This window comes from Neofelis nebulosa, chromosome 15 (assembly GCF_028018385.1).
Source record: "Neofelis nebulosa isolate mNeoNeb1 chromosome 15, mNeoNeb1.pri, whole genome shotgun sequence".
Taxonomy (NCBI): domain Eukaryota; kingdom Metazoa; phylum Chordata; class Mammalia; order Carnivora; family Felidae; genus Neofelis; species Neofelis nebulosa.
The window spans coordinates 43,740,825-43,761,611 of record NC_080796.1 but is presented as its reverse complement, the minus strand read 5'-3'; the positions used below and the strand labels follow the sequence as shown (position 1 = coordinate 43,761,611).

The 20,787-nt window shown below is 35.4% G+C and overlaps 1 protein-coding gene across 2 annotated transcripts in view; it reads right to left on the bottom strand.

Annotated features, from left to right (window-relative positions):
* The window catches only part of NEK7 (NIMA related kinase 7), a 160,343-nt gene that overhangs the window by 7,784 nt on the left and 131,772 nt on the right, over positions 1 to 20,787 (bottom strand). For both annotated transcript variants that reach the window (XM_058701298.1, XM_058701299.1), the window contains 2 exons: positions 17,389 to 17,483; positions 13,101 to 13,214 (listed from right to left, as the gene is read on the bottom strand). In XM_058701298.1, coding sequence (XP_058557281.1) covers positions 13,101 to 13,214; positions 17,389 to 17,483 — 209 coding nt within the window. The remainder of the gene's footprint in view (positions 1 to 13,100; positions 13,215 to 17,388; positions 17,484 to 20,787) is intronic.

The window sequence follows — 20,787 nt, the reverse complement described above, 5'->3', positions numbered from 1 at the left end:
TAAACATGCTCAGAACTGAGATTTTATTTTCTCCCCAAACCAGTTCTATCTTGGCAATGCCTCCAATTTCTCAAGCCAGAAATCTGAAATTCCTACAAGACACTTCATCACACTTCCTCCCCCTTGCCTAAGAATCATCAACAAAGTCCTACTGTTTCCTATTTTTTCTTGCCGCAGACCCCACTGTTTACACTCAAGCAATAATCTTCCAACTGACAGCTTTACCTCCAGTTTCTTCCAATCTCCTTAGCACTGCCCAAACACGAAGCTGACCACACTTCAACGTTAAGCATTTCGATGGCTCCCATTGCCCTTTAGAAAGTCTAACCATTAGCATGGTATATTATAGGCTACTAACATTTGGCTCTTGCCTACCTTTCCAGCTTTATATTTAGCCCCAAACCCCTCCTCCCTCCAGCCCCACACTACACTCTAACCATAACAAAGCACTCACAGTTCTGTGTTCATCAAACTGTTTTATGCCCTGAATCTCTGTATGTTGCTTTGCTGCTTATTATAAAGCCTCCCTCAAAATCCCCCTACTTGCTTGCCTACCACCTACTCATTCTCTGAAGCCTCCCCTAAACATACTTATTGGCATGCAGAACTTAATATTCTCTTTGTCCTCCATCATACCCTCCAAATATTTTTTTTGAGGTATAGTTGACATTAACATTACATTAGTTTCAGGTGCTCATGTGCTTTTATTAAAGCCTTTACAATCCTTCATTGTACTTCATTTAGTATCTGTGTCCTCCTATTAAACTGAAAAGACCTGGAGAATGGATATTAGATGAACAGTAAGTGCTGACATGTAAATGACAGAATGAATGGGGAACTTCTGAGTGAAGGAAAATGAAAAGGTTTTGTGGTCATGGCAACTGAGCTAAGGTGTGAAGCGTGAATGTAATTTTGATATACAAAAGGGCAGGGAAGAGTCTAAGCAGAGGGAACAGAATAAACAAAGGTGCTGAGCTAAAGAAACTGTAAGGTATATGAAAGCAATAGCAAGTACTTCTGAATGATTGGGGAGCAAGCAACAGGGATGAAATGATAAACGGAGGCTAAATAAAGGAAAGGCTTAAGGAGTTTAGAATCTATTGATATAGGCAACAGGAAGTCAGTACTTAAGCCAGGAGGGAGAGATCAATAAAGCTGTGCTTCGCTTCGTATTTTCTTGGCATAGTCAAAGAACAAAAAGAGAGCAATGCCAGCAGAATGTTCAATCAAGTTTCTCTAAGATTTCAGGCAAGAAATATTGTTCATCAGAAGTTCTCACCAGGGTATGTGAAAGGAGAGTGTCTTCACTAACGGAAGTAGGTAACAGAGAAGGAAGAGTGGCTTCGAGGGGGCAACAGGGACAGTAAATTTTGAAGGTATTACTTCTGAGATACCGACATATTGAGATTTGGGTAGAACTGTGAATTTCTGAATTCGGGGCTTAATTCTGTATCTATACCTAGATAACTGAATTATGTATACACACACACACACACACACATATAAAATATATATAAAACAATTATATATATATAAAATATATATAAGTATATAAAAATATATAAAAATATAAAAAAATATATAAATATAATATATATAAATTTATATATAAATATATATATAAAACAATTTTTATGACTCTACCCATATCAGGATTATGAAGATGAAGGAGACAGCTTTAGTGAGAGGTATTAACCTATACTGAGCATAATTTTGCACTGTGTGGTTCTCTTAAATACTCATGTGTAACTTTAGTTTTATTTAAGGGCAGGTATCTTTCTGAATTTTAAAAAATCCCTTATTTATATAGGATTTACTATTTTACAAAATCTTCCATATCCTTTTAAAGTATTGTAATCTCTCATAACAATGTCAATTTACAGAGGGAAGAAACTAAGAACCAGTTGAAAAAATTAATGGTGAAACCTGAACTGGAGCCCGAGTCACGTGATTTTTAATGCAGGCCTTTGTCGCCATCGTGGAGAACTTGCTTACTTTCATCTAAGTTGGCCTTTTGGTTTGAATTCTTCATGATGCCTAATATAGCTTTGCATGCATAATGATTTCTCAGTAACACTTACCAACTGGTTAAATTTCAAATCATTAGCACTACAGAGGGGTATCACTTGGTTTGAGATATTATCTGAGTTCCAATCAAGAGAGGTTAATTACCAGGTACTGATAGGAAATACCAGTTCTATGGTGGCCACCAGTGAGCAGAGAAGGTAGAATCTCAGGTACTTTATTCAGATTCTCAGGGGTTGGTCTGACTTCCATCCAATGAACACAGTGGTGAGACACCTCAGCTATAATTGAGGGGGTCAGAGCTGACTGGCTTTTTGTTTTCCCTTAAGCAAATCAGCAGACTAGAATCCATCACTCTAGGTTCTTGGCAAAGAATATTAACGTGTATCGAATATTGAAAAACTTGAACGTTCAAAGAGTCCTGAAAGGTGTGCTACACAGCTCCTATCAGACACTTGTTAAGAAAGTGAAAATTTAGGGAAGGCCTTGAAAGGGACAAAGTCACCTTTATAACTTTGGATAAACCAAACTCTATTCCTTAATCAAATTGAGCCACCAGGAGGCTGCATCAGGAAACTCACTGGTTTATCCCAACGCCAAATCACCTTTCCAAAACCATGCTTTAATGCTTGCTTTTGGCTTTTATCAAACATCACACAGGTATTATCTGTATAATTGCTACTAAAGACGCTGCCTGGTGCATTACTCATAGATCCTTATAGGAGATTCTTCTATTATAATCTAGTGGAAGAGAACATTGGTTTCTCTGGGTAACTGGTAACTTGAAAACAGAAATGATTTGCGGTTTCCCTTTGAGCCCTGACAGAAGGGAAGCAATAACTAGATGGGCAGCTCAAGCACACAACTATTGTTGGCCATTACGTTAGGTGTGTTTACATTCCCTTCCATCCTTGGTTCTGAATTTATACTTCCATTTCTATTTTAATAACTTGGTAAGTTATGTCTTTTATTGTAAGTTATCAGAAATTCTTTTTGAAAAAAAAAAGATGGTTTGTAACACAAAATGGGAGATTTACATAGGTCTGAATTCTTAACTGGGTGCAAGTTTTCCTGGATATATGTGAGATAACTACCGGTTGTTCTAAAGGCACTGGGTGTTCTGAATAGACTTTTTAACGCAGTGGAGGAAAAATCAGTTACAACAGTCTTTTGGCAATGTAATGGGAAAAAAATCCCAATGTAAAACTTACTTTCATGTTACAAATAGCAATAGACTAAGTTTTATACCTTTAACAATTTGGTTTAAAAATACAAATTTATATGGATCTATGGATTGTCTTGTCATACCAGATAACAATTCAAGTTAGATAAATAAGGACACATCTCATCCTGTCTTCTTTCAAATGTATACAAGAGTACAGTATCACTCTTAACATGGTAGGGTTATTTGTGCCTCTGCTATAATAATGGCTAGGAGGATAAAACTGTCACCTACATGTTAGAAACCAGGAAGGAATAACATTAGGAGACAACAGAAAGAGGTTAAAAGTCATTCAGTAGAGGAAGAGGAAAAACTCTTACCTTTGCCAGATAGTTTCTAATTTTAAGGTGTTCAATAACTACTCAGATCAGGTTCATTTGCTTACTCGTTGCTTCACTTTCTGCAGCCAGTCAACACATCTAGAGGTCATGTTACTGAGATAATAGATGCTCCATACAACTAGTAGTTATTTTTTCTAGGTTTTCAGTGAAAAACTGGAATATAGTTCCCTTGAACATTTTCAGATCAAAAGATCTCTATATGCTCTCTCTGGGGTTTCAACTATGTGCTATTTAGTATCAGAGTGGAGAGAAAACCATTTCCTAAAATCTGATATATATTGAGTTCCTCTCATGAATCAGGCACTATCCTATACATTTTTACAAAGCTTAACAATTCAGTCTTCATAACAACTCTATTCTCATGAATCAGGCACTATCCTATACATTTTTACAAAGCTTAACAATTCAGTCCCCATAACAACTCTGTTCTCATGAATCAGGCACTATCCTATACATTTTTACACGGCTCAACGATTCAGTCTTCCTAACAACTCCATGGGGTGGGCGCTACTATGACATTTTACAGAGGAAGGTCACAAAGGCAGTAAGGAGCACAGCCTGGATTTGAACTGAAGTAGTCTAGCTTCAGAACCCAGGCTTTTAAAGTTACTGTGTTATATATACTGCTTGAGAAAAATCTTAATGTGCAGGTTCCCTCACAGCCACCTTTGCACAAAGGCGGGAGACCTACCAGATAGACAAAGATGGTTTTAGACTATTTGATTCTCAAAAAGATGCTAGCTCTAAAACTGGCTCATTTAGTTTCTAAATCAACAGATATGTCCTCATATTTCATAGGCCAACTCTAATCAAAAAGCAACCCCCCCAATTTTTTCTGGGCTCTAAAAACTTGCAATGAGATACAGGCCTACTTTATCCATGAGAGATACATTTAAATGATGACAAAAAGTGTTAGGATTAGTATTATGATTAGTGTGACAATTTTAATGCTCTTTTTTTTTTTTTATTTTCGAGAGAGAGAGAGAGAGAGAGCGTGAGTGGGGGAGAGGGGCAAAGGGAGAGAAAGAGAGAATCTTGAGCAGACTCTATGCTGAGAGTGGAGCCCTATGTGGGGCTCAATCCCACGACCCTGGGATCATGACCTGAGCCAAAATCAAGAGTTGGAATGCTCAACGGAGCCACTCGGGTGCCCCTTAATGTTATTTCCAATCCTACTCATGCATTAAAGTGACAATAACTCCTTCCAAACAAACAAACAAAAAAATGTACTTGAATTTTAACATGGGATTTTTTATGCCAGATTACAAATTTACATAGTAACTGATGAATTATAAAAAATCTCTCTAACAAGTTTTCTCTCAGAAAGTCAGACATTAAATAATCAAAATGAAATAATTATCTTAGAGGTTTCCCTCAATGTTAGTCTTTACACTTTTTAAAAAGTTCCTATAAACCTCTGGAAGAAAAGAAGGTAAAAATCTTTAACATTTATCTAATATTTTGCAAAAGTCCTAAGTACAATACCATTAACCATGTTCAAGGAAACATACATTCCTACAGTAACTTTAAGAATTTTGTATATATTCTTGTGTGTCAGGCTTCAATTTCTAATAACATCATTAGGCAACTTGCTCAAAAAATTTTTGTGTTTCATCTGAGGGAGTTAGCTTTCCATTTATTCCTTTAAATTATAGAAATAATGCCAAAATCAGCAGATGTTACAACCTTGATAAAAATAAATAGGGGTAAGTAAAGAAACTTTTTGTGGTTTAGGTTATGTCAAAAATTTCTTTAGTTTGTATTAACACGTTTGTAAAAAATTGTACTTTTTAAAAAATTGTTTTATATAACACGTTAAAAATAAGGCACAAGAGAGGTCTGATTACACAAAAAGCCTTACAAAATCAGAAGGAAAACTGTTTAATTCAGATGCTTAAGGGAAATTTAAAAAGCAATACAGAAATATTTAAATGAGTAAAAGCATATAGAGCAAAAATAAAATCAATTCTCTACGACATTTCTAAAGGATTATGAAATCACAGTTATATGGAAATTAATGAATATTTGTTTTCAATGAAGTGGAGAAAATACCAATATATATTGATTTATGTATTTCCAAAGAAATATCAAAGCATATGGGTTAGTACCAGAAATATTTAAAAGAAGAGAGTGCTAACAGTCATTGTTAGCAGGGCGATAACCCAATTACATATCAAGTTCAGTCACGTACAGGTAATAACAATAGGGCTCTTTGTGCATTATAGCTTTAGGTCACTAACACAATTCTCAATAGAATAATAAAGACTGGTGCTATTGGTAGTGTTTCTTTTTCACCCCCATCTTAATCCCTCTGAGACCAATTATGTTATATCAGCCTCCCAGATATACCCAATTTCCATCTACCCAAGGACACATTTTAGCACCCCAAAGTGGGTCTAATACATTAAAGTACACTATATTTCGGAGCTTTAGATATTTATACAAAATGATTAGGCGTACCCAACTTGTACACCAAAGCGTCACCAGTGATTGACTTGGGGGTAGAGGGAGAAAGGAAAAGAAAGCAATCTTACACTGATATAAGGTAATGTAATGTCTATATTTCACAACTGAAGATCATTCAGTGTGTCTTTTGAAAACTGTGAAAGTCTTACAGAAAGTTACACGGTTTTATAGGATCCCACAGGAGATGTGAAATATAGGGCACCGTTTTGGATTCATGTCTTTAAGGAGCAAGTCCCCCGTGTCACTTCTGAAGCATAAGTGAACAAAGGGCCTACTTAAATATATTTTTTAAACAAAAATGGAACATTCAAAGCTTAAAGATCTAATCTTATATGGCAACTCTAACTAAGGTGGTCAACTGATATTATAAATGATGAGAACAGCTAACTCACTGAACCCATTTTTTAAGAAGGAAAATCAAACATTATTAACAGTGTTTGAGATAACACTGAATGTTAAGTTAATCTTAATAATGGCACAGTTATATATTTATTATTATAAATAGTCTCATCTCACTTAGCATTGGATGACATGATTATAAGGAGTACAGAGATATCCGTGAAAGCAGATTTAGCTCCAAACATTTATTGTGCCATTTAATTGAATGTCTCTCATGTAAATATTCCTGGGATCGTGTATTAGGAAGTTTCCTCCAGCACAAATTTAAATAACATGGGTTAATTTTGACTAACAACTCCAGGGAATATATATAGTTCTATTAAAAGTTGTGAATCTGGCAACTATAAAATAAAACTATGTAGACTGCTCCAATGAATAAAAAAGTTTTATAAACTTAGTTTAACTTCAAAGTATGTGAAAATAATCTGTCCCTGAGACTCTCATCTTTTTTTGCCTTATATACACAAAGCAGCAGCTCTTTTATGACTAAAACAAAGGTCATGTTTTTGTTATGGACTCAAACTTCAAAATGAGCTTCTTTAAGCATATTCTGAATTTAAATATGATACAAACAGAAGTTATTTATAAATGTTAGGTGAAAAACTTCAGTTATAATTTTTAAGGCGTTCATTTAACACTCACCCTTAAAGGGTAACTCTTTGGAAAATAAACTTTCTCTTATTAGTAAAATTGTGACAAACTGTAACACTTCTTGGTTGGTAGATTATGGACTCATATATCTGGTATCTTACATGTGTAGTTTCCACATACTCTAATATGTAAAAAGAATGCTATCCTTCCGCAAATAGCTTCCTCCTTCGTTCATTATTACATGACGCCCTGCCCCTCCTCCCACCTGGTTACCACAAGGCAGAGGAAAGGAGATTCCAGATTAATATGGTGGGTGAAAATAGAGAAAAGAAAGATGGAAAAATGGAAGGAAAACATGAAGCGCTCGCTCACACAACACCCGAGAGTTTACTTCAGGCTGTGTGACCTTGTAGCACGCGCAGTGGGATGCCATGAGGCAGAGGCACAACAGTGCCTGGTCGGGTAGTGGCTCTGGCACTACCTGGCTCTCTATTTGCTCATATGTGAAATGGGAAGAATGTCACTGCCTTTATTTCTTTAGCAGGAAAGTTCTTACATGGCTTAAAAAAAAATGGTGATTTCTCAGTTGAAAAAAAAAATCACTATTCCAATTTTGTTTAAAGCCATGTAAATATATTTATACTCTGCAAGAACCTATAAATATCTGAAATCAGTTCAGTTCAACTAAATATTTTATTATTGTTATGTATACATAATCACACATAGAAAAAGCACTGTACTTTTTAATCTTTATATTTTAAATGCCCGGGAAAAATCAATGCTTGTCTCAAGAATAACAAAAATGGTGCTGGAAATTCTTCATGCATTTAAGTAAAGCGGGGTAAACTATTCCTGGGAACGCAGAAAGGCAGAGGAATACCCCCTCTTCCTACCCTACATTTCTCTTTAAAAAAAAAAAAAAAAAAAAAAAAAAAAAAAAAAAAGGAGGGGCACTGGAATGGAGGTTAAAGTAAAAAAGAAAGTTTGTTATTTATGAGGTAAAAGTCTATGAGCATTCATTCATTCTCCATTAATTCTCTGATTGGATGTGATCTTTTAGGTTGGTATTTTAGAAGATAATTGCATACTTGAGAAGTAGAGTCCCATTCACTGATTTTAAATAAGAACAGACACCTTTCTATCTGTGAGCTGGAGACATAAAGTGGCAAAACAAACACGTTTAATGAACAAGAGAAGCATTCAATGATCTGAAAACTGATTACAGGTTCAATAATTGCATTTCCAAAATTATATTTTGGTTTCTCCGTGTATAAAAAGAAGAAGCCCCGGGCGCCTGGGTTGCTCAGTCGGTTGAGCTTCCGACGTCAGCTCAGGTCACGGTCTTGCAGTTCATGAGTTCGAGCCCCGCGTTGGGCTCTGTGCTACCACACAGCTCAGAGCCTGGAGCCTGCTTCAGACTCTGTATCTCTCTCTCTCTCTCTCTCTCTGTCCCCCTCCCCTGCTCATGCTCTGCCTCTGTCTCTCAAAAATAAATAAATATTAAAAAAATAAAAATGAAAAAAAAGGAGCCCTACTGAGTTAGCAAGTTTTCAAAAATATAATTAGAAGATAACCACAGATACTGACAGATACTGTGTTCTACAAAAGTAGAACATTTTTATTTACAATGACCTTGAAATGACCAGGAAGCTGGTAAATATCTGCTCTGGCAGTCAGCACAGATGGACAAGTGCTGCTACAATACAGCTGATTTCATTCAGGAAGTTTCAACCCTCTCACCCATGCTCTATATAGGTGTTTAAATTTGTTTTTGCACAAAGCATTGTTTTTTCAAATCCTGAGTTTAATTTCTACTTTCTCAAACCAAGGTTACCTTTATTCTCCCTATTTATTTCCATTTTTCACTTTTGTCTGCAAACCCTTGACTCAACTTCCCAGAACTTCCTTCCAAACTTATCTCTTCAAACCTAAAATGATGACAAGCTTCCCAAAAGCAACTGCCAAGGTACAATTCTGTTCAGTCTTTGCCATGTCTTCTCTACTTAATTAAGAATTTTTTACAATAAACAAAAAGTATTGAAAGAGACAGAATTTCCATTCTGCATGATATTAATGCTATAGATGTTCAAAAAATGTATTGGCTAAAAAGAACTCAGCACAGACTCACATTTTACCCTTTGTAAATAACTGTCAATATAACTATTTGCTGTTGTTTTTCAACTTAAGAGTCATGAGATAACTGAGAGAACAGTGAAAATGCTTACTTTTGATGACCACTCCTGTGACTCTCAAAGAAATTAAATACTGAAATGGAAGGAAAAAAAAATCTGTTTGTCTTATTTTCCAATAAATGGACACTGGGCATTTCCAGAAATGATGCTGTTTGTTGATAAGAATGAAAAAATCATACGGTGGGTGATATCAATAAAATAAAATAATCATAGATTCTGGCCTGTCTTTTGAGTAATTGTCTGCCTCACTGGATGGAAAGAAAGTTCTTTGGAGAAGTTTTTTCATTCATCCAATTGTCAAATAATTGGTGCATTTACTTATTTTTTCATTTATTCCTTTAATCTCACTCTTTCACTTCCTCATTCCATCACTCAATGGCTGAACCTTTTTAATATGCCAAGCCCTAGAGATACAGATAAAAAGCAGTTACTGCTACTCCGGAGCAGGAGCTAGACAGTCTGGGGGTGGGAGGTGGGGGCTGTGTGCAAAGAAAGGACTGCCATGCAGTGTATTGCCAAGGGAGGAGGGTATGGGGAGAGAAGAAAGGGTAGCAGGAAAACTTAGTGCGGGAGAGGATGCCCAAGCTTTGCTTCAAAGAGGTAAGTTAGCCTGGTAAAGAACAGGGGAAGGGGGATTTCAGAAAGAGGAAACGGCATCCATAAAATCGTGGAAATTCATGGACCTTTGAGGATAACCTGCACTGGGACAGTTAGGGAAAGAAGAGAGTATCCTGTGATCAGTAGGTCTGGATAGATAAGCCAGGATCAGATTACAAGGGCGCTTTTGAGTCATAATTCCTTGTATATAGTAAATGTTCAATACATTTTAACTTCACGGATGTTAATTGCACACCAACAATCCCAAGTTTAATTAAACCTAAGAGATATCTAAGGAAAAATATCTATCTTTTCAACTCAAGATTCTTATGGTTTTAAATACAGTAGTTCCCCAGTGATACACGAATGAGACCATTACTAGAAAAAGAAAGAGCACTGAACACCAAAAGCTACTGTTTGCTATAAACAAAAATGTTTTACTAAGCTATAAAATATACACCTCCCAATATCATTCATGTACAGCTGACATATTTCAATCTATAGTCCTAATCATTTGTACATAATGATAACAGTATCATTCAAAAGGAAAGATTTGGCACCCGGGCTTATTTTTCCAAAGGACACTATTTCTCATTTTTGGTTTGTAATGCTTGAATATATGAAATAAAAAACACCCCAAGCTTTTAAATGCTGAGTTCTTCTAACTGGAATGACTACACCTAGAAACAAATCTTATAGAGTTCCTTATTCCTATTGATCAAGGCTGGTGGTGGGCACAGCTACTATTTTCATGAAATTCTCCCTTCAAAACCTCTTTGGGCCGCAGCCTTAATAATGCAGCAGGAGCTAAAATCAATTTGATAAGCTTCCTAATAGGCATTTAGTGGGAAATTAATTTCCTTAATTTTTTTTATTTTTCAGACAGTTACAGAGCCTGCTACCGATTTAGCTGTAGAATGGACACTTAGCGAACTGGTCCTTTAATTAAGAGTTGGTCATTTAAGAAACTTTATGCTTTACTTTTCATTGTTCACGCTAAAAAATGAAATGGCAATTTGAACTTTTAAGAGATCTAAAAAGCCTACTATATAAGGAAATATTTGAGATCCCACTAAAGTATCACAGCATCAAAGCTGCTCAGGTTTTTTGCTACCATAAATCCTGAGTAATTATGTTACAAACAGAGTTCCTACTTAAGGAGAGAAAATATTTATTAGCACATCTGCATCTCAAAGCTCTTGTTCTGAGAACTTTTCCACATAACTGAAAAGATTCGATTAACATTATTAGTCTGTATTTTTCGTACCTCATTTCTTTAGTAAGAATTCGTTTCCGTGTTTACCTAGTTTAATAGCCTTCTATTTCACCACAGCATCACGACAGATTTTACCAACATAAGAAACTGTACTGTCTTCTTTGGAAAGTACCCCATACAACATGTTTCGCTTTATATCTCTTTTCGAAACTGGTGACTATATAGGGTGAGCTAAAAAGTGGAATCTGTTTTCCCTTCCCAACTCTGAGACCTTCTATCTGGGCCAGACTTTGATATCTGCCCCTTGGCTGAGAATCCGCATATCCAACTTCACACTTAGCTGCGGTGAGGTAGCCCTGCAGGCAGGCCGACTTCAACGAACCACTAGTGGTATCATCATTAAAATCCTGCTGAAGGTCACCATGGTAACCGCCTGCTGAGGCTTCACTGCTGCACTCCGCATCTCCTAATCAGCTACCATGTGAAATGCAAATTCAGACAGTCTGAAAATTAGTCAAGAAGAATAGGGGATGAGGATGCAGATATGTGAAATATTCATGCGCTTCATGGAAAAAAGAAGACAGCATGAATGACACAACAAAGAACGGCCCCTGACATTCTTGCCATCATTTTGCATTATTGTTCACACCCTACTGTATTTCCAGGCCTATCATTCTGAAGTTGGTTTTGTGAAATGCCATATTTATATTCCATACCCAAAATAGTAATTAAAAATGGCTAACATAATAGCATTAACATCAAATAAAGCTAATACTTCTAAATCATCATCCTTGCCTTATCAGAGTTTATTTTTAATTACCGCAATACAAAGGCTATGAAACAAACAAACAACAACAACAACAACAACAGGCATCAAGTGATTATTAGTATCAAAACCACAGGGAAAAAAGGTACTTACAGCATTCTAGGCCCTCAAATGCTTTCCACATGCTAAAAATTCTTTAGAGAGATTTATTATTCAAGTTACACTGACTCAATTTTCCTTCTATAAAACTAAAACCGATTGCTATTCATTTCAAGATAGAGTGACAAGACTACCTAATAAGTGAATGTTATAATTGTTTTATATTTTCCTTTGCTCCTTGCCATTTCCCTTGGGCAAAAAATCTGTTGCTCATGAGAGGATGAGATGTCCTAACTCAAGACAGTGTTTTCTCTGGGTATGTTCCCCAGTAAGCTTTCCAAAAAGAGTTATGTGAACACATTTAGTTTACCCAAGATATTGCTGTTCTGCCTATCTCCTCCTTAAATACTGGCAAAATGTACTGGGCTAAAATAGGAGAGGTTTTGTTCAATAATAATAAAAAAAAAAAACTGTATGTTGGGTAGAGCCAAAGCAACTTACTTCGATGAACCACCAAAGCAAGACAAGGATTCAGACTCAGATTTTAATACAGTAAAGTTTCCTAAAATTTTCAATCCCACCCAATATACATTTTAACATGTCTACTAATGACAACCTCAAAACATTTCCCACAGGGATTTGATGGCGACAGTGAGGCAATGACAGGTTAGATATGGTCGAAGGAGGGAGGGTAACTCTGAAAGAACAAGGTAGAGACACGTAAAGCTAAAAGATGTATGCTTCAAATTGTGGAAAACATGGATGAGAGGAAGTTCTGCCAAAATGGAAAGTTGTAACTGTTGGTCTGAGACTGTGAGAGTGACCAGTTGCCTTATGAAGAAGGCACCAGCCATGCTGGTCAACGAGAGCCGGGGTTTGAGCACAGATTCTGCCCTTTGCCGTGTTCAGTATGCTGCAAAGTCAGCTACCCTTCTCATCACACCTAAGAACTGACCAATTTCACACCACATGCTGTGCTGTGTTCTACTCCACTTTAGGAACTGCAGAGTCAACCCTTTAAACAGTAAGTCTCCAAGAGAAGGAATACAGAATGAAAAGTGCAATTTCTGCCACCATACTTGTCATTTGTGTTTCTGGATTAAAAAAAAAAATTTTTTTTCTTAATAAAATGCGAACGTTAGCAAAATGAACAACAGACAAACACATGGACCGACAAATGACTTACTTCCTCTGAATAGTGATCTGAAGGAAGAGGTGGGTAGTCACACTGTTCTATCTTCTTACACAGCGAGTATAAATTCATTTTGTCACCATAGAAAGGACTCTGTAACGCAGCCATCTGTAAAATGCTCCCAATGAAACTGATATAGTTATATGGTAACTTTTAAATGAGATTTCATCGAGTATATTACACAGGGGGTAGAAACAGCTACAAATACTTTCAATAAAGTTATTTGGGGCATTTAGATTTTATGAATATTCCTTTCTGAGAATTATTGAGTAAATTCTATAAATCTTATTACAATTTTTGGTTATTTTTGTCAACATTTAAAATCCCTTAAGGGAGAAATGGTTAGTGTGTGTGTGTGTGTGTGTGTGTGTGTGTGTGTACTTATACACACACACACACCACACTCATACATACACATATGACATACCCCAGTATTAAGAAAAAAGAACATAAAGAAACTTAAAACGCTTTGTAAATATAATGCCATAAAAAACAACCAATCCATCTCATGACTAAACAGACCTCAGTGGTATATAACAACCATGCAATGGTCAAAATATCACAAAAATGAAACTGAAATTGAAAATGAATTATAATCTAAGCAATGGTTTGGGGAGTAGAATGTACAGCATTTCATCCTGCATGACAGTTTCTGTAGGGAAGGATTATTCTGAGAAGAAAAACAATGCCTTCCAATCTGAATGTTATAACTGATTCTCAAGTAGTTTACAATGAACTAGAACTTCTTTTCTTTCGATAATGTCTCAAAAATACTAAATATGTTCAAAACCTCTCTGAGTCATAGCGGCTCCTTCAAGGCATCCAAATGAGATTTCTATCCAGAAAAAAAAAAAAAAAGACTCAAAGAATGATCAACTTTGAAAAAGACATTATTGGATTTAAATTTATTTTCAGACAAGGTTCTAAGTTGACATTTAAAGTGCAAGCAAGTACTGTGGTAAGCAGGGTTACAAACTAAAAAATTCAATTTAAAATGTTCGCATCCTGTTCAAAACCTTCTAAATCTTTGAACCGCAGCAGCAAGAATACAACACAGAGTGCGAGGCTGCCCCAAAGTCAGTCACCCTTTTCTACATGTGCTAATAAGTTTGATTTTGGAAGGACAATGTGTACATTCCCCAGACAGGCAGAGTGTGTGTGAAACACGCTAGTCCATGCTGTGCTACTCAGTGAGCGTCAGTGGGGACAGGACAAGCTGAAAATGGCTCTCATCTGTCTTCTGGTGCTCCAGACAGAGCTTTAACTCCTTCGCAGCCTTAAACGAGGAGGGGACGGCACTGGAAATCAAACCTGCAAAGTAGCTTGACACAGTTTTACCCAGCCTGCATTTTATATAAAACTTACATAAACCCATATGAAACCACCTCAGGAAAGGTTGTTCCACATGAGGAGAAAAAAGTAAAAACAATACGAATGGCCCTAAACATATAACACCCTCCATCTGAGAGGAAATTTCTCGAAGAGGCGCTATCAAGAATGATCATGTTTTCTGGTTTGGTTTAAAATGCAAGGACACTTTATGATAGAGAATTATAAATGCCACCTTAGAAAAAAATACACCGTATATATAAACTATAGTCTTTCCACGTTTGCAAAAACCCTACGTAAATGTACATATATTCATTATCCTCTGTTAGGAGTTCATTACAGCACTTTTGTCTCAATACTGCAGAGTTAAAAAAAAAAAAACCAATCTGAATGTCCCCTAAGGAGTTAAAACAGGAATAGTATATTTTCATGCATCTCCTGCTTTGACAGATGAAAAATGTCAACTGTCCTGTTTTTATTTTCAAGCTTTTGCACTATTCATCTGGTTCATTAGTGCATCTCGATGCTGCCCCTGACAGCTGCTCGCCCTCTCCTCCCAGCAGCTGAATTTTTCAGGCTAATTTGATCCTCCACACTGAGACGATCGCTAGAATGATTGACTTGCTCCCTGACCTCCAGGGTCTGACTTTCCTGATTAGTATTCTGGGGGTGTCGGAGGGACGAAAGCCCACTGTCTGTCTTCGGGGCTGGTGGCAGCTCTCTTTTTTTTTGAACTGTAAGCCACCAACCTACAACCCTAGAAGGATGCAATTGCTGCACTGAACAATAAAGGAAATGTGTAAAACCTACTTTTCCATGTAAAGGTCCATGTAGCAAAAGCACAGCATCTTGATTTTAATTAGTAAAGTCTACTTTGTTGCATATCAATTAAAACTGTACTGCTAGTTTTTTTTTTTTTTTTTGAGGTTTCAGGAATATTTGAAAGTCTAATTTTCTGAGTTTAAAATACATTTTCAAAAAAGCTTCCTGCTCCTTCATTGTTAAGAGTAAATTCTTAGTGGGATATAATATAAAATGTCTGAGAGAGGTTGTGGCCAATTTTTGAAAGATTAATTGCTGGGTATTTCTATTAACATTATATGGAAACATAACTGGAAGGAGACAGAACATAAAGGTAAATTAAATCTTTAGAAAAATTTTAGTTCTTTCCACATGAGTTGCACAGAGGAACTGAGAAAATTTACTGAGATGAGAACTATCATTACCATGATAAATACTTTTAACTCAAAATCGTCCACAACACATAAAACTCATGGATGTAGGAGTGTCCAAAGAAATAATTTCTGTTTTGGTGATCATTTTAAAAATACATAAAAATGAGACACTGCCTCTCAAAGCAAATCCAGAATGTGAAGAATTATTTCAGTTCTGATATAAGAGTCTAGTGACCCTAAAAGAATCAGACGAACTTCTCAAAAAACCTTCATTACCTTAATTGAACTTTTTCTCTTTCATTGCTAAATTTCATCTTGTTAGTGCAAACCAATTTGTTGTTTACCTTTAGATGTTTAAAAGGAAAATGCTGCCTTGATAATATAAGATTATGACATAAAGAAATCTAACGTTACCTAAACAAATATGAAATATTTAAAAATGTACAAAGTGGTATTTAAACATTGTAGCAACTTAATATAATCAAAATCAATTCTTTTCAGCATTGTATCAAATTAGTGAGCATAATCTCTTTTAATCTCTAGTGCATACATAAGAACATATTTTGTCATATCACTGATTCATAATTTTTCATAATAAAAATTATCCTAGGAATGTTACCTAAGAATATTTAAAAATCCATTCTTTAAAGTGGTCATTAGTCACTTTAGTTGGAAGAAAAAAATAAATAATCTCAGGTTCCTTAAATTAAGGAAATTTGAAAGTATAAACCATAATATATAATTAAAGATCATGATACACATTAAAAAAATAAACCTTCTGCTGCTTTACTTCCAAGTAATAGGTGGGCAATTAAAATACATGATCTCATCATATATTTCATTTAAATCAGGAGGACAGGAACACAAAATATAGAGTAAGAAATACAGTGGCTTCTGTCTATACACTTTAGATTTCTTTTACGTATGTTAAAACATGAAAGTGATTCCATGTATTATTTTCCTTCATTTTATTTTATTAAAATAGTTACTTAGATGTAGACTAACCTTTAATTAACAGCTCTGACTTAAAGCCTGTGTCACTAGGAAAATTATACCATTCGATTAAAACATAAATTTACAGAAGTCACTAGTCTTGAGTGCTTTTTCATACCATTACTCTATAATGTGGATGTAAAATGTGCTCATAGTATGCTTTTTTTCTATCCATCCAAATCACTGCATGGCAATATTTGCTAGAGGATCTACCTAGATGATTTCCATTTTCCTTTCATAAATTATCACCAGTAGAACAGGAGAGAATTTCACTAAGCTTTACCAATACAACTGTTTACTCATAGAAACAAAATTAAGTGATGACCTAGAAAAATTATCTATTTACCTACTATCCTTAAAGCTGAATTCCTCTCCGTAAGAGTGAAAGAGTACTGAAAAAGATATTCACCATACTTTCATGTTTTAAATCCATTCCATTATACTTCCCCTGCTATGCATGGATAAGCAAGTTATTTTACAGATGTTCAGGTGTACATTTTCATACATAAGATATGCAGAAAAACATTACATTAACATTACAAATATTTTTCAAAATAAAATTCTCACCAGAAGGAAACAATTTAAAAATATTTAGAGGAAATAAATGTGCAAGAATGTATAATTACCGTTACAAAAACAATTACTAAGTCAATGAATTAACCTTTCGTAACTAAAAAGCTAATTCTTAAACATCATTCAGAAATAAAATAAGTGTACAAGAATAGAGGAAATATATTATAGTAACTAAAATACGTCAATATACGGAATTTATCAACATTACCTACCTCATAGAGTAGACAGCCAAGAGACCAGATGTCAGATTTGAAGTTGTATCCATTTTCATGGATTCTCTCTGGAGACATGTAATAAGGTGTACCCACTGCAAAAAGCAAACCAAACAAAACAAGGAGTCTAAAAATGAAGATGCAGCCATGGTAAGAAATTTTAGACACAAAATTCTAGATTAGAAAATATCACCAAAATAATTCATTAGAGTCAGAAAAGGGTTTTTGCGAATACTTAAAACTTTTTAACTTCCTCTACTCCCTGACCCTTATACAGCACAGCAACATCTATCCCATATTAAAAAGGGTGTGGTGAGTTGAACTTTATTTCCTTTTGATCAATTCAGGGAGGTTCTTGGGAGCATAACTAAAGTAAAACCAAGGAATTCTAACAAGAAAATCTATTCAAGTGATTCACATTGGCTTCATTTCTTTATTAAAAAAAAAAAATACGGCTTGCATATCTCAAATAATCAAGCATGATGGTGTAATCATGTACTTAATATAAACATTAATATATAACGATTTAGTAGAGTGTATATAAATAAATCATGCTCATTAACTTTAATAAACATTCCTTATAACACAGTTGTAGCTCTTAAAATTATGAATGATATAATCATTACCCTTCAGTACCCTACCTACTACCACTTTTGAAACATTAGAACAGACTTTTGTGCATCAAAGGGTTACACAATAACATATGTGAAAGGTCACGGACATCCCTAGAAAAATATCTGAGTTATTACTACTGAGACTTTTTTAAAGACAAGATACTGTAGATAATTTTTATTTTTGTTTCTTTTGATGTGCTTATACATGTTTCCCCTTTTTATGGCCACTTTACAAAATGCTAACATTATAAATCATAATGTAATAAATTAATATTTATTAAACATTTAAAAGTAAGCAAAGGCATGTAAGTTATTTTTTGAAAGGTAAAAACAGTTAAGTGACATTCAAAGCGACTATCTTCAATTTCAGATATAGATGGCTACTTCACAATCATTAGCCTAAGGGTTTTTTTTTGCCAAATAGAGACCCAAAGTTTGAGAACGAGATTTTAGAATTTTACTTGCTTGAGGAAAACCTACCAAAAAAGATACTGCTACTCACAGAGAGAAGGACATTTCCCTTTTTCTATTAATTTTCAAAAACTCCCCAGACAGTTAGTGTAAATCTTAATGAGACTGTAACTCACAGTCCTGAGCAGGGGTATTTAGTCAGAGACAACTGGAAGAGCCACAGCAACAATCAAAGTATCATTCTCAAAGGCAGGAGTCGGTTTTCCAAAAGAATAAGGTTGCAAACTAATAGTTGTGTGTGGAAACTATACTGCACTGAAGGTGAAAACGTCAGGAACTACGTATCCACAAGGAATCCTATCTGTACTGGAATCCATTTTTACTAAGAATGGAGGGTCCTAGTCACAATGGACGAAAGGGTAGTTTCTATGAAAGCGAAGAAATGAAAAAAGAACAGGACCATAGGAGGATAAAATAAATTTAAATAAAATATGAACTAGTCAAATATGATTAGTTAAGACAAACCTTAAGAAATAACCTACTTAATTGTAGTACTTATTTCGAGGGAAGGAAGTTTGCCAATGTCTGTCAGGGTCAGAAAAGCTAAGAAACTTTCAGAAACAGCAAGGATTAAACAATCTGAATTGTTATCGGGTAAAATAAACATGAGCTCTCCAGCTTTGGGAGCTTCAACCACCTTCACTTGTAGCTTGCATCAGCGACACTGATTATTGGAGGTATTTACACCCTCCCTCGACCTAAGGACGGGTGGTGGGTACACTTGGAATAATAAGAGGGCTCTGCACAGGCTCCTGGTTTCAGGACATAAAGCAAGTGAGTGGCAGTGAGGAATGTGCAGAGAGAGGCTTCACGGAATCCACAGGGGGCAACTGAAAACACTGAGGCTTGAAGGTTCAGAGTTTACCAAAAGCAAAGGTAATTTTAACCAGTAGCTCTGGGAAACCTGCTGATACATTAGGGGTTTGATAGGAGTGTGAAAGATTGATGATAGGGAAAAAGAACAAATGCTAGCGTTTTACAGAGATTAGCCCCAGCACAACACCTTAACTGCAACACAACTGAACTCACGGACGACCCACAAGTGAAGGAAGCAGAGAAAAAGAATGATGAGGGTATTCGACTGAGCTAAACTTATAATGTAAAACAGTTTAATGGGAAGAAAGGCCTTTTCGAGTGAGCTGCTAGCGGTCATTACAAAAAGTGACGTATTGGGTTAACATTGACACTGCAAACTTAGATGCTGATTCCTCTTCATATTATAAACAACAAACTTCTTTAGGCTAAACAGGCGTATTTCGTTTTAATATTTCAGGTATACAGATCTTGAATATATTAAAATGTAAATCTAAGGATGCTACTCACCTTTTGATTGACACATTTCCAAAAGAGTCATTATGTAGGAAGAGGAGAAAGTGCGTATCCTGCACTACAATTATTAATTGGATAAAATCATAATTAACTGCGGAACACGGCAGAAGAGGGAATTTCCACTCGCTCCCTCTTACATGCTCCCTAAAGTGCACCTCCATCCTGGACAAGGCTCTTCTACTGACTGACACTGAGCAGAGAGGTTGCACCCCATCACATAAACAGATTCATCCTTCCTCTCTACCTAGCAGAGAGGTCAAAACATTTAAGTGCTCAGGAAAATATGAAATACATTTTCATGCAGTGATAGGTCTTCCACATTTCAAATTTAATGGATATATAATTATTTCCTAAAAGCCTTTTACAAAATCCACAACAGCTGTGTCTATTATTACTACTGCCTCAAGAATGTTGTGACTTAACAACTGTACAAGAAAAGGGAGAGTTATAGAATGGTATGATTAGATACTAAAACGATCATGCAAATTACTGTGTGTTGAGGCACATGGAGACAGCAAGTTGTGTAATTTTACTAATCTTTTGAGAATTTATGGCTGTAGATAAAATGGGAATATATCTTACCATAGCAGATATTTATTTGGACCTCCTGACATACGTGAAAGTAAGAAATGATGGTAACATCATAAAAAAAAAAGAAAAAACAGTAACAGAGAAAGGCTGATATTAGGGGAAAATTGCTAACAACTAAAAACGCTATTGGATCTTTGAAATATACTAAGATAATCATTCAAATACAAATACGATGGGAAAAGCTTCACACTGTATATACTCTATTAACAATAAATACGTTCTAAAATTTATCCTGAACAAAATGAAGACCGATTTTCAGAAGTTCTACATTATGCTTAAGAGTCAAAAAATTCTGCTAACATGTTACTATGGAATACATGACTAAATTAATTAATAACTTCCATATTATCAGAACAAGTTAGATGCAGAATTTTTTCAACATTTAGTACTACAA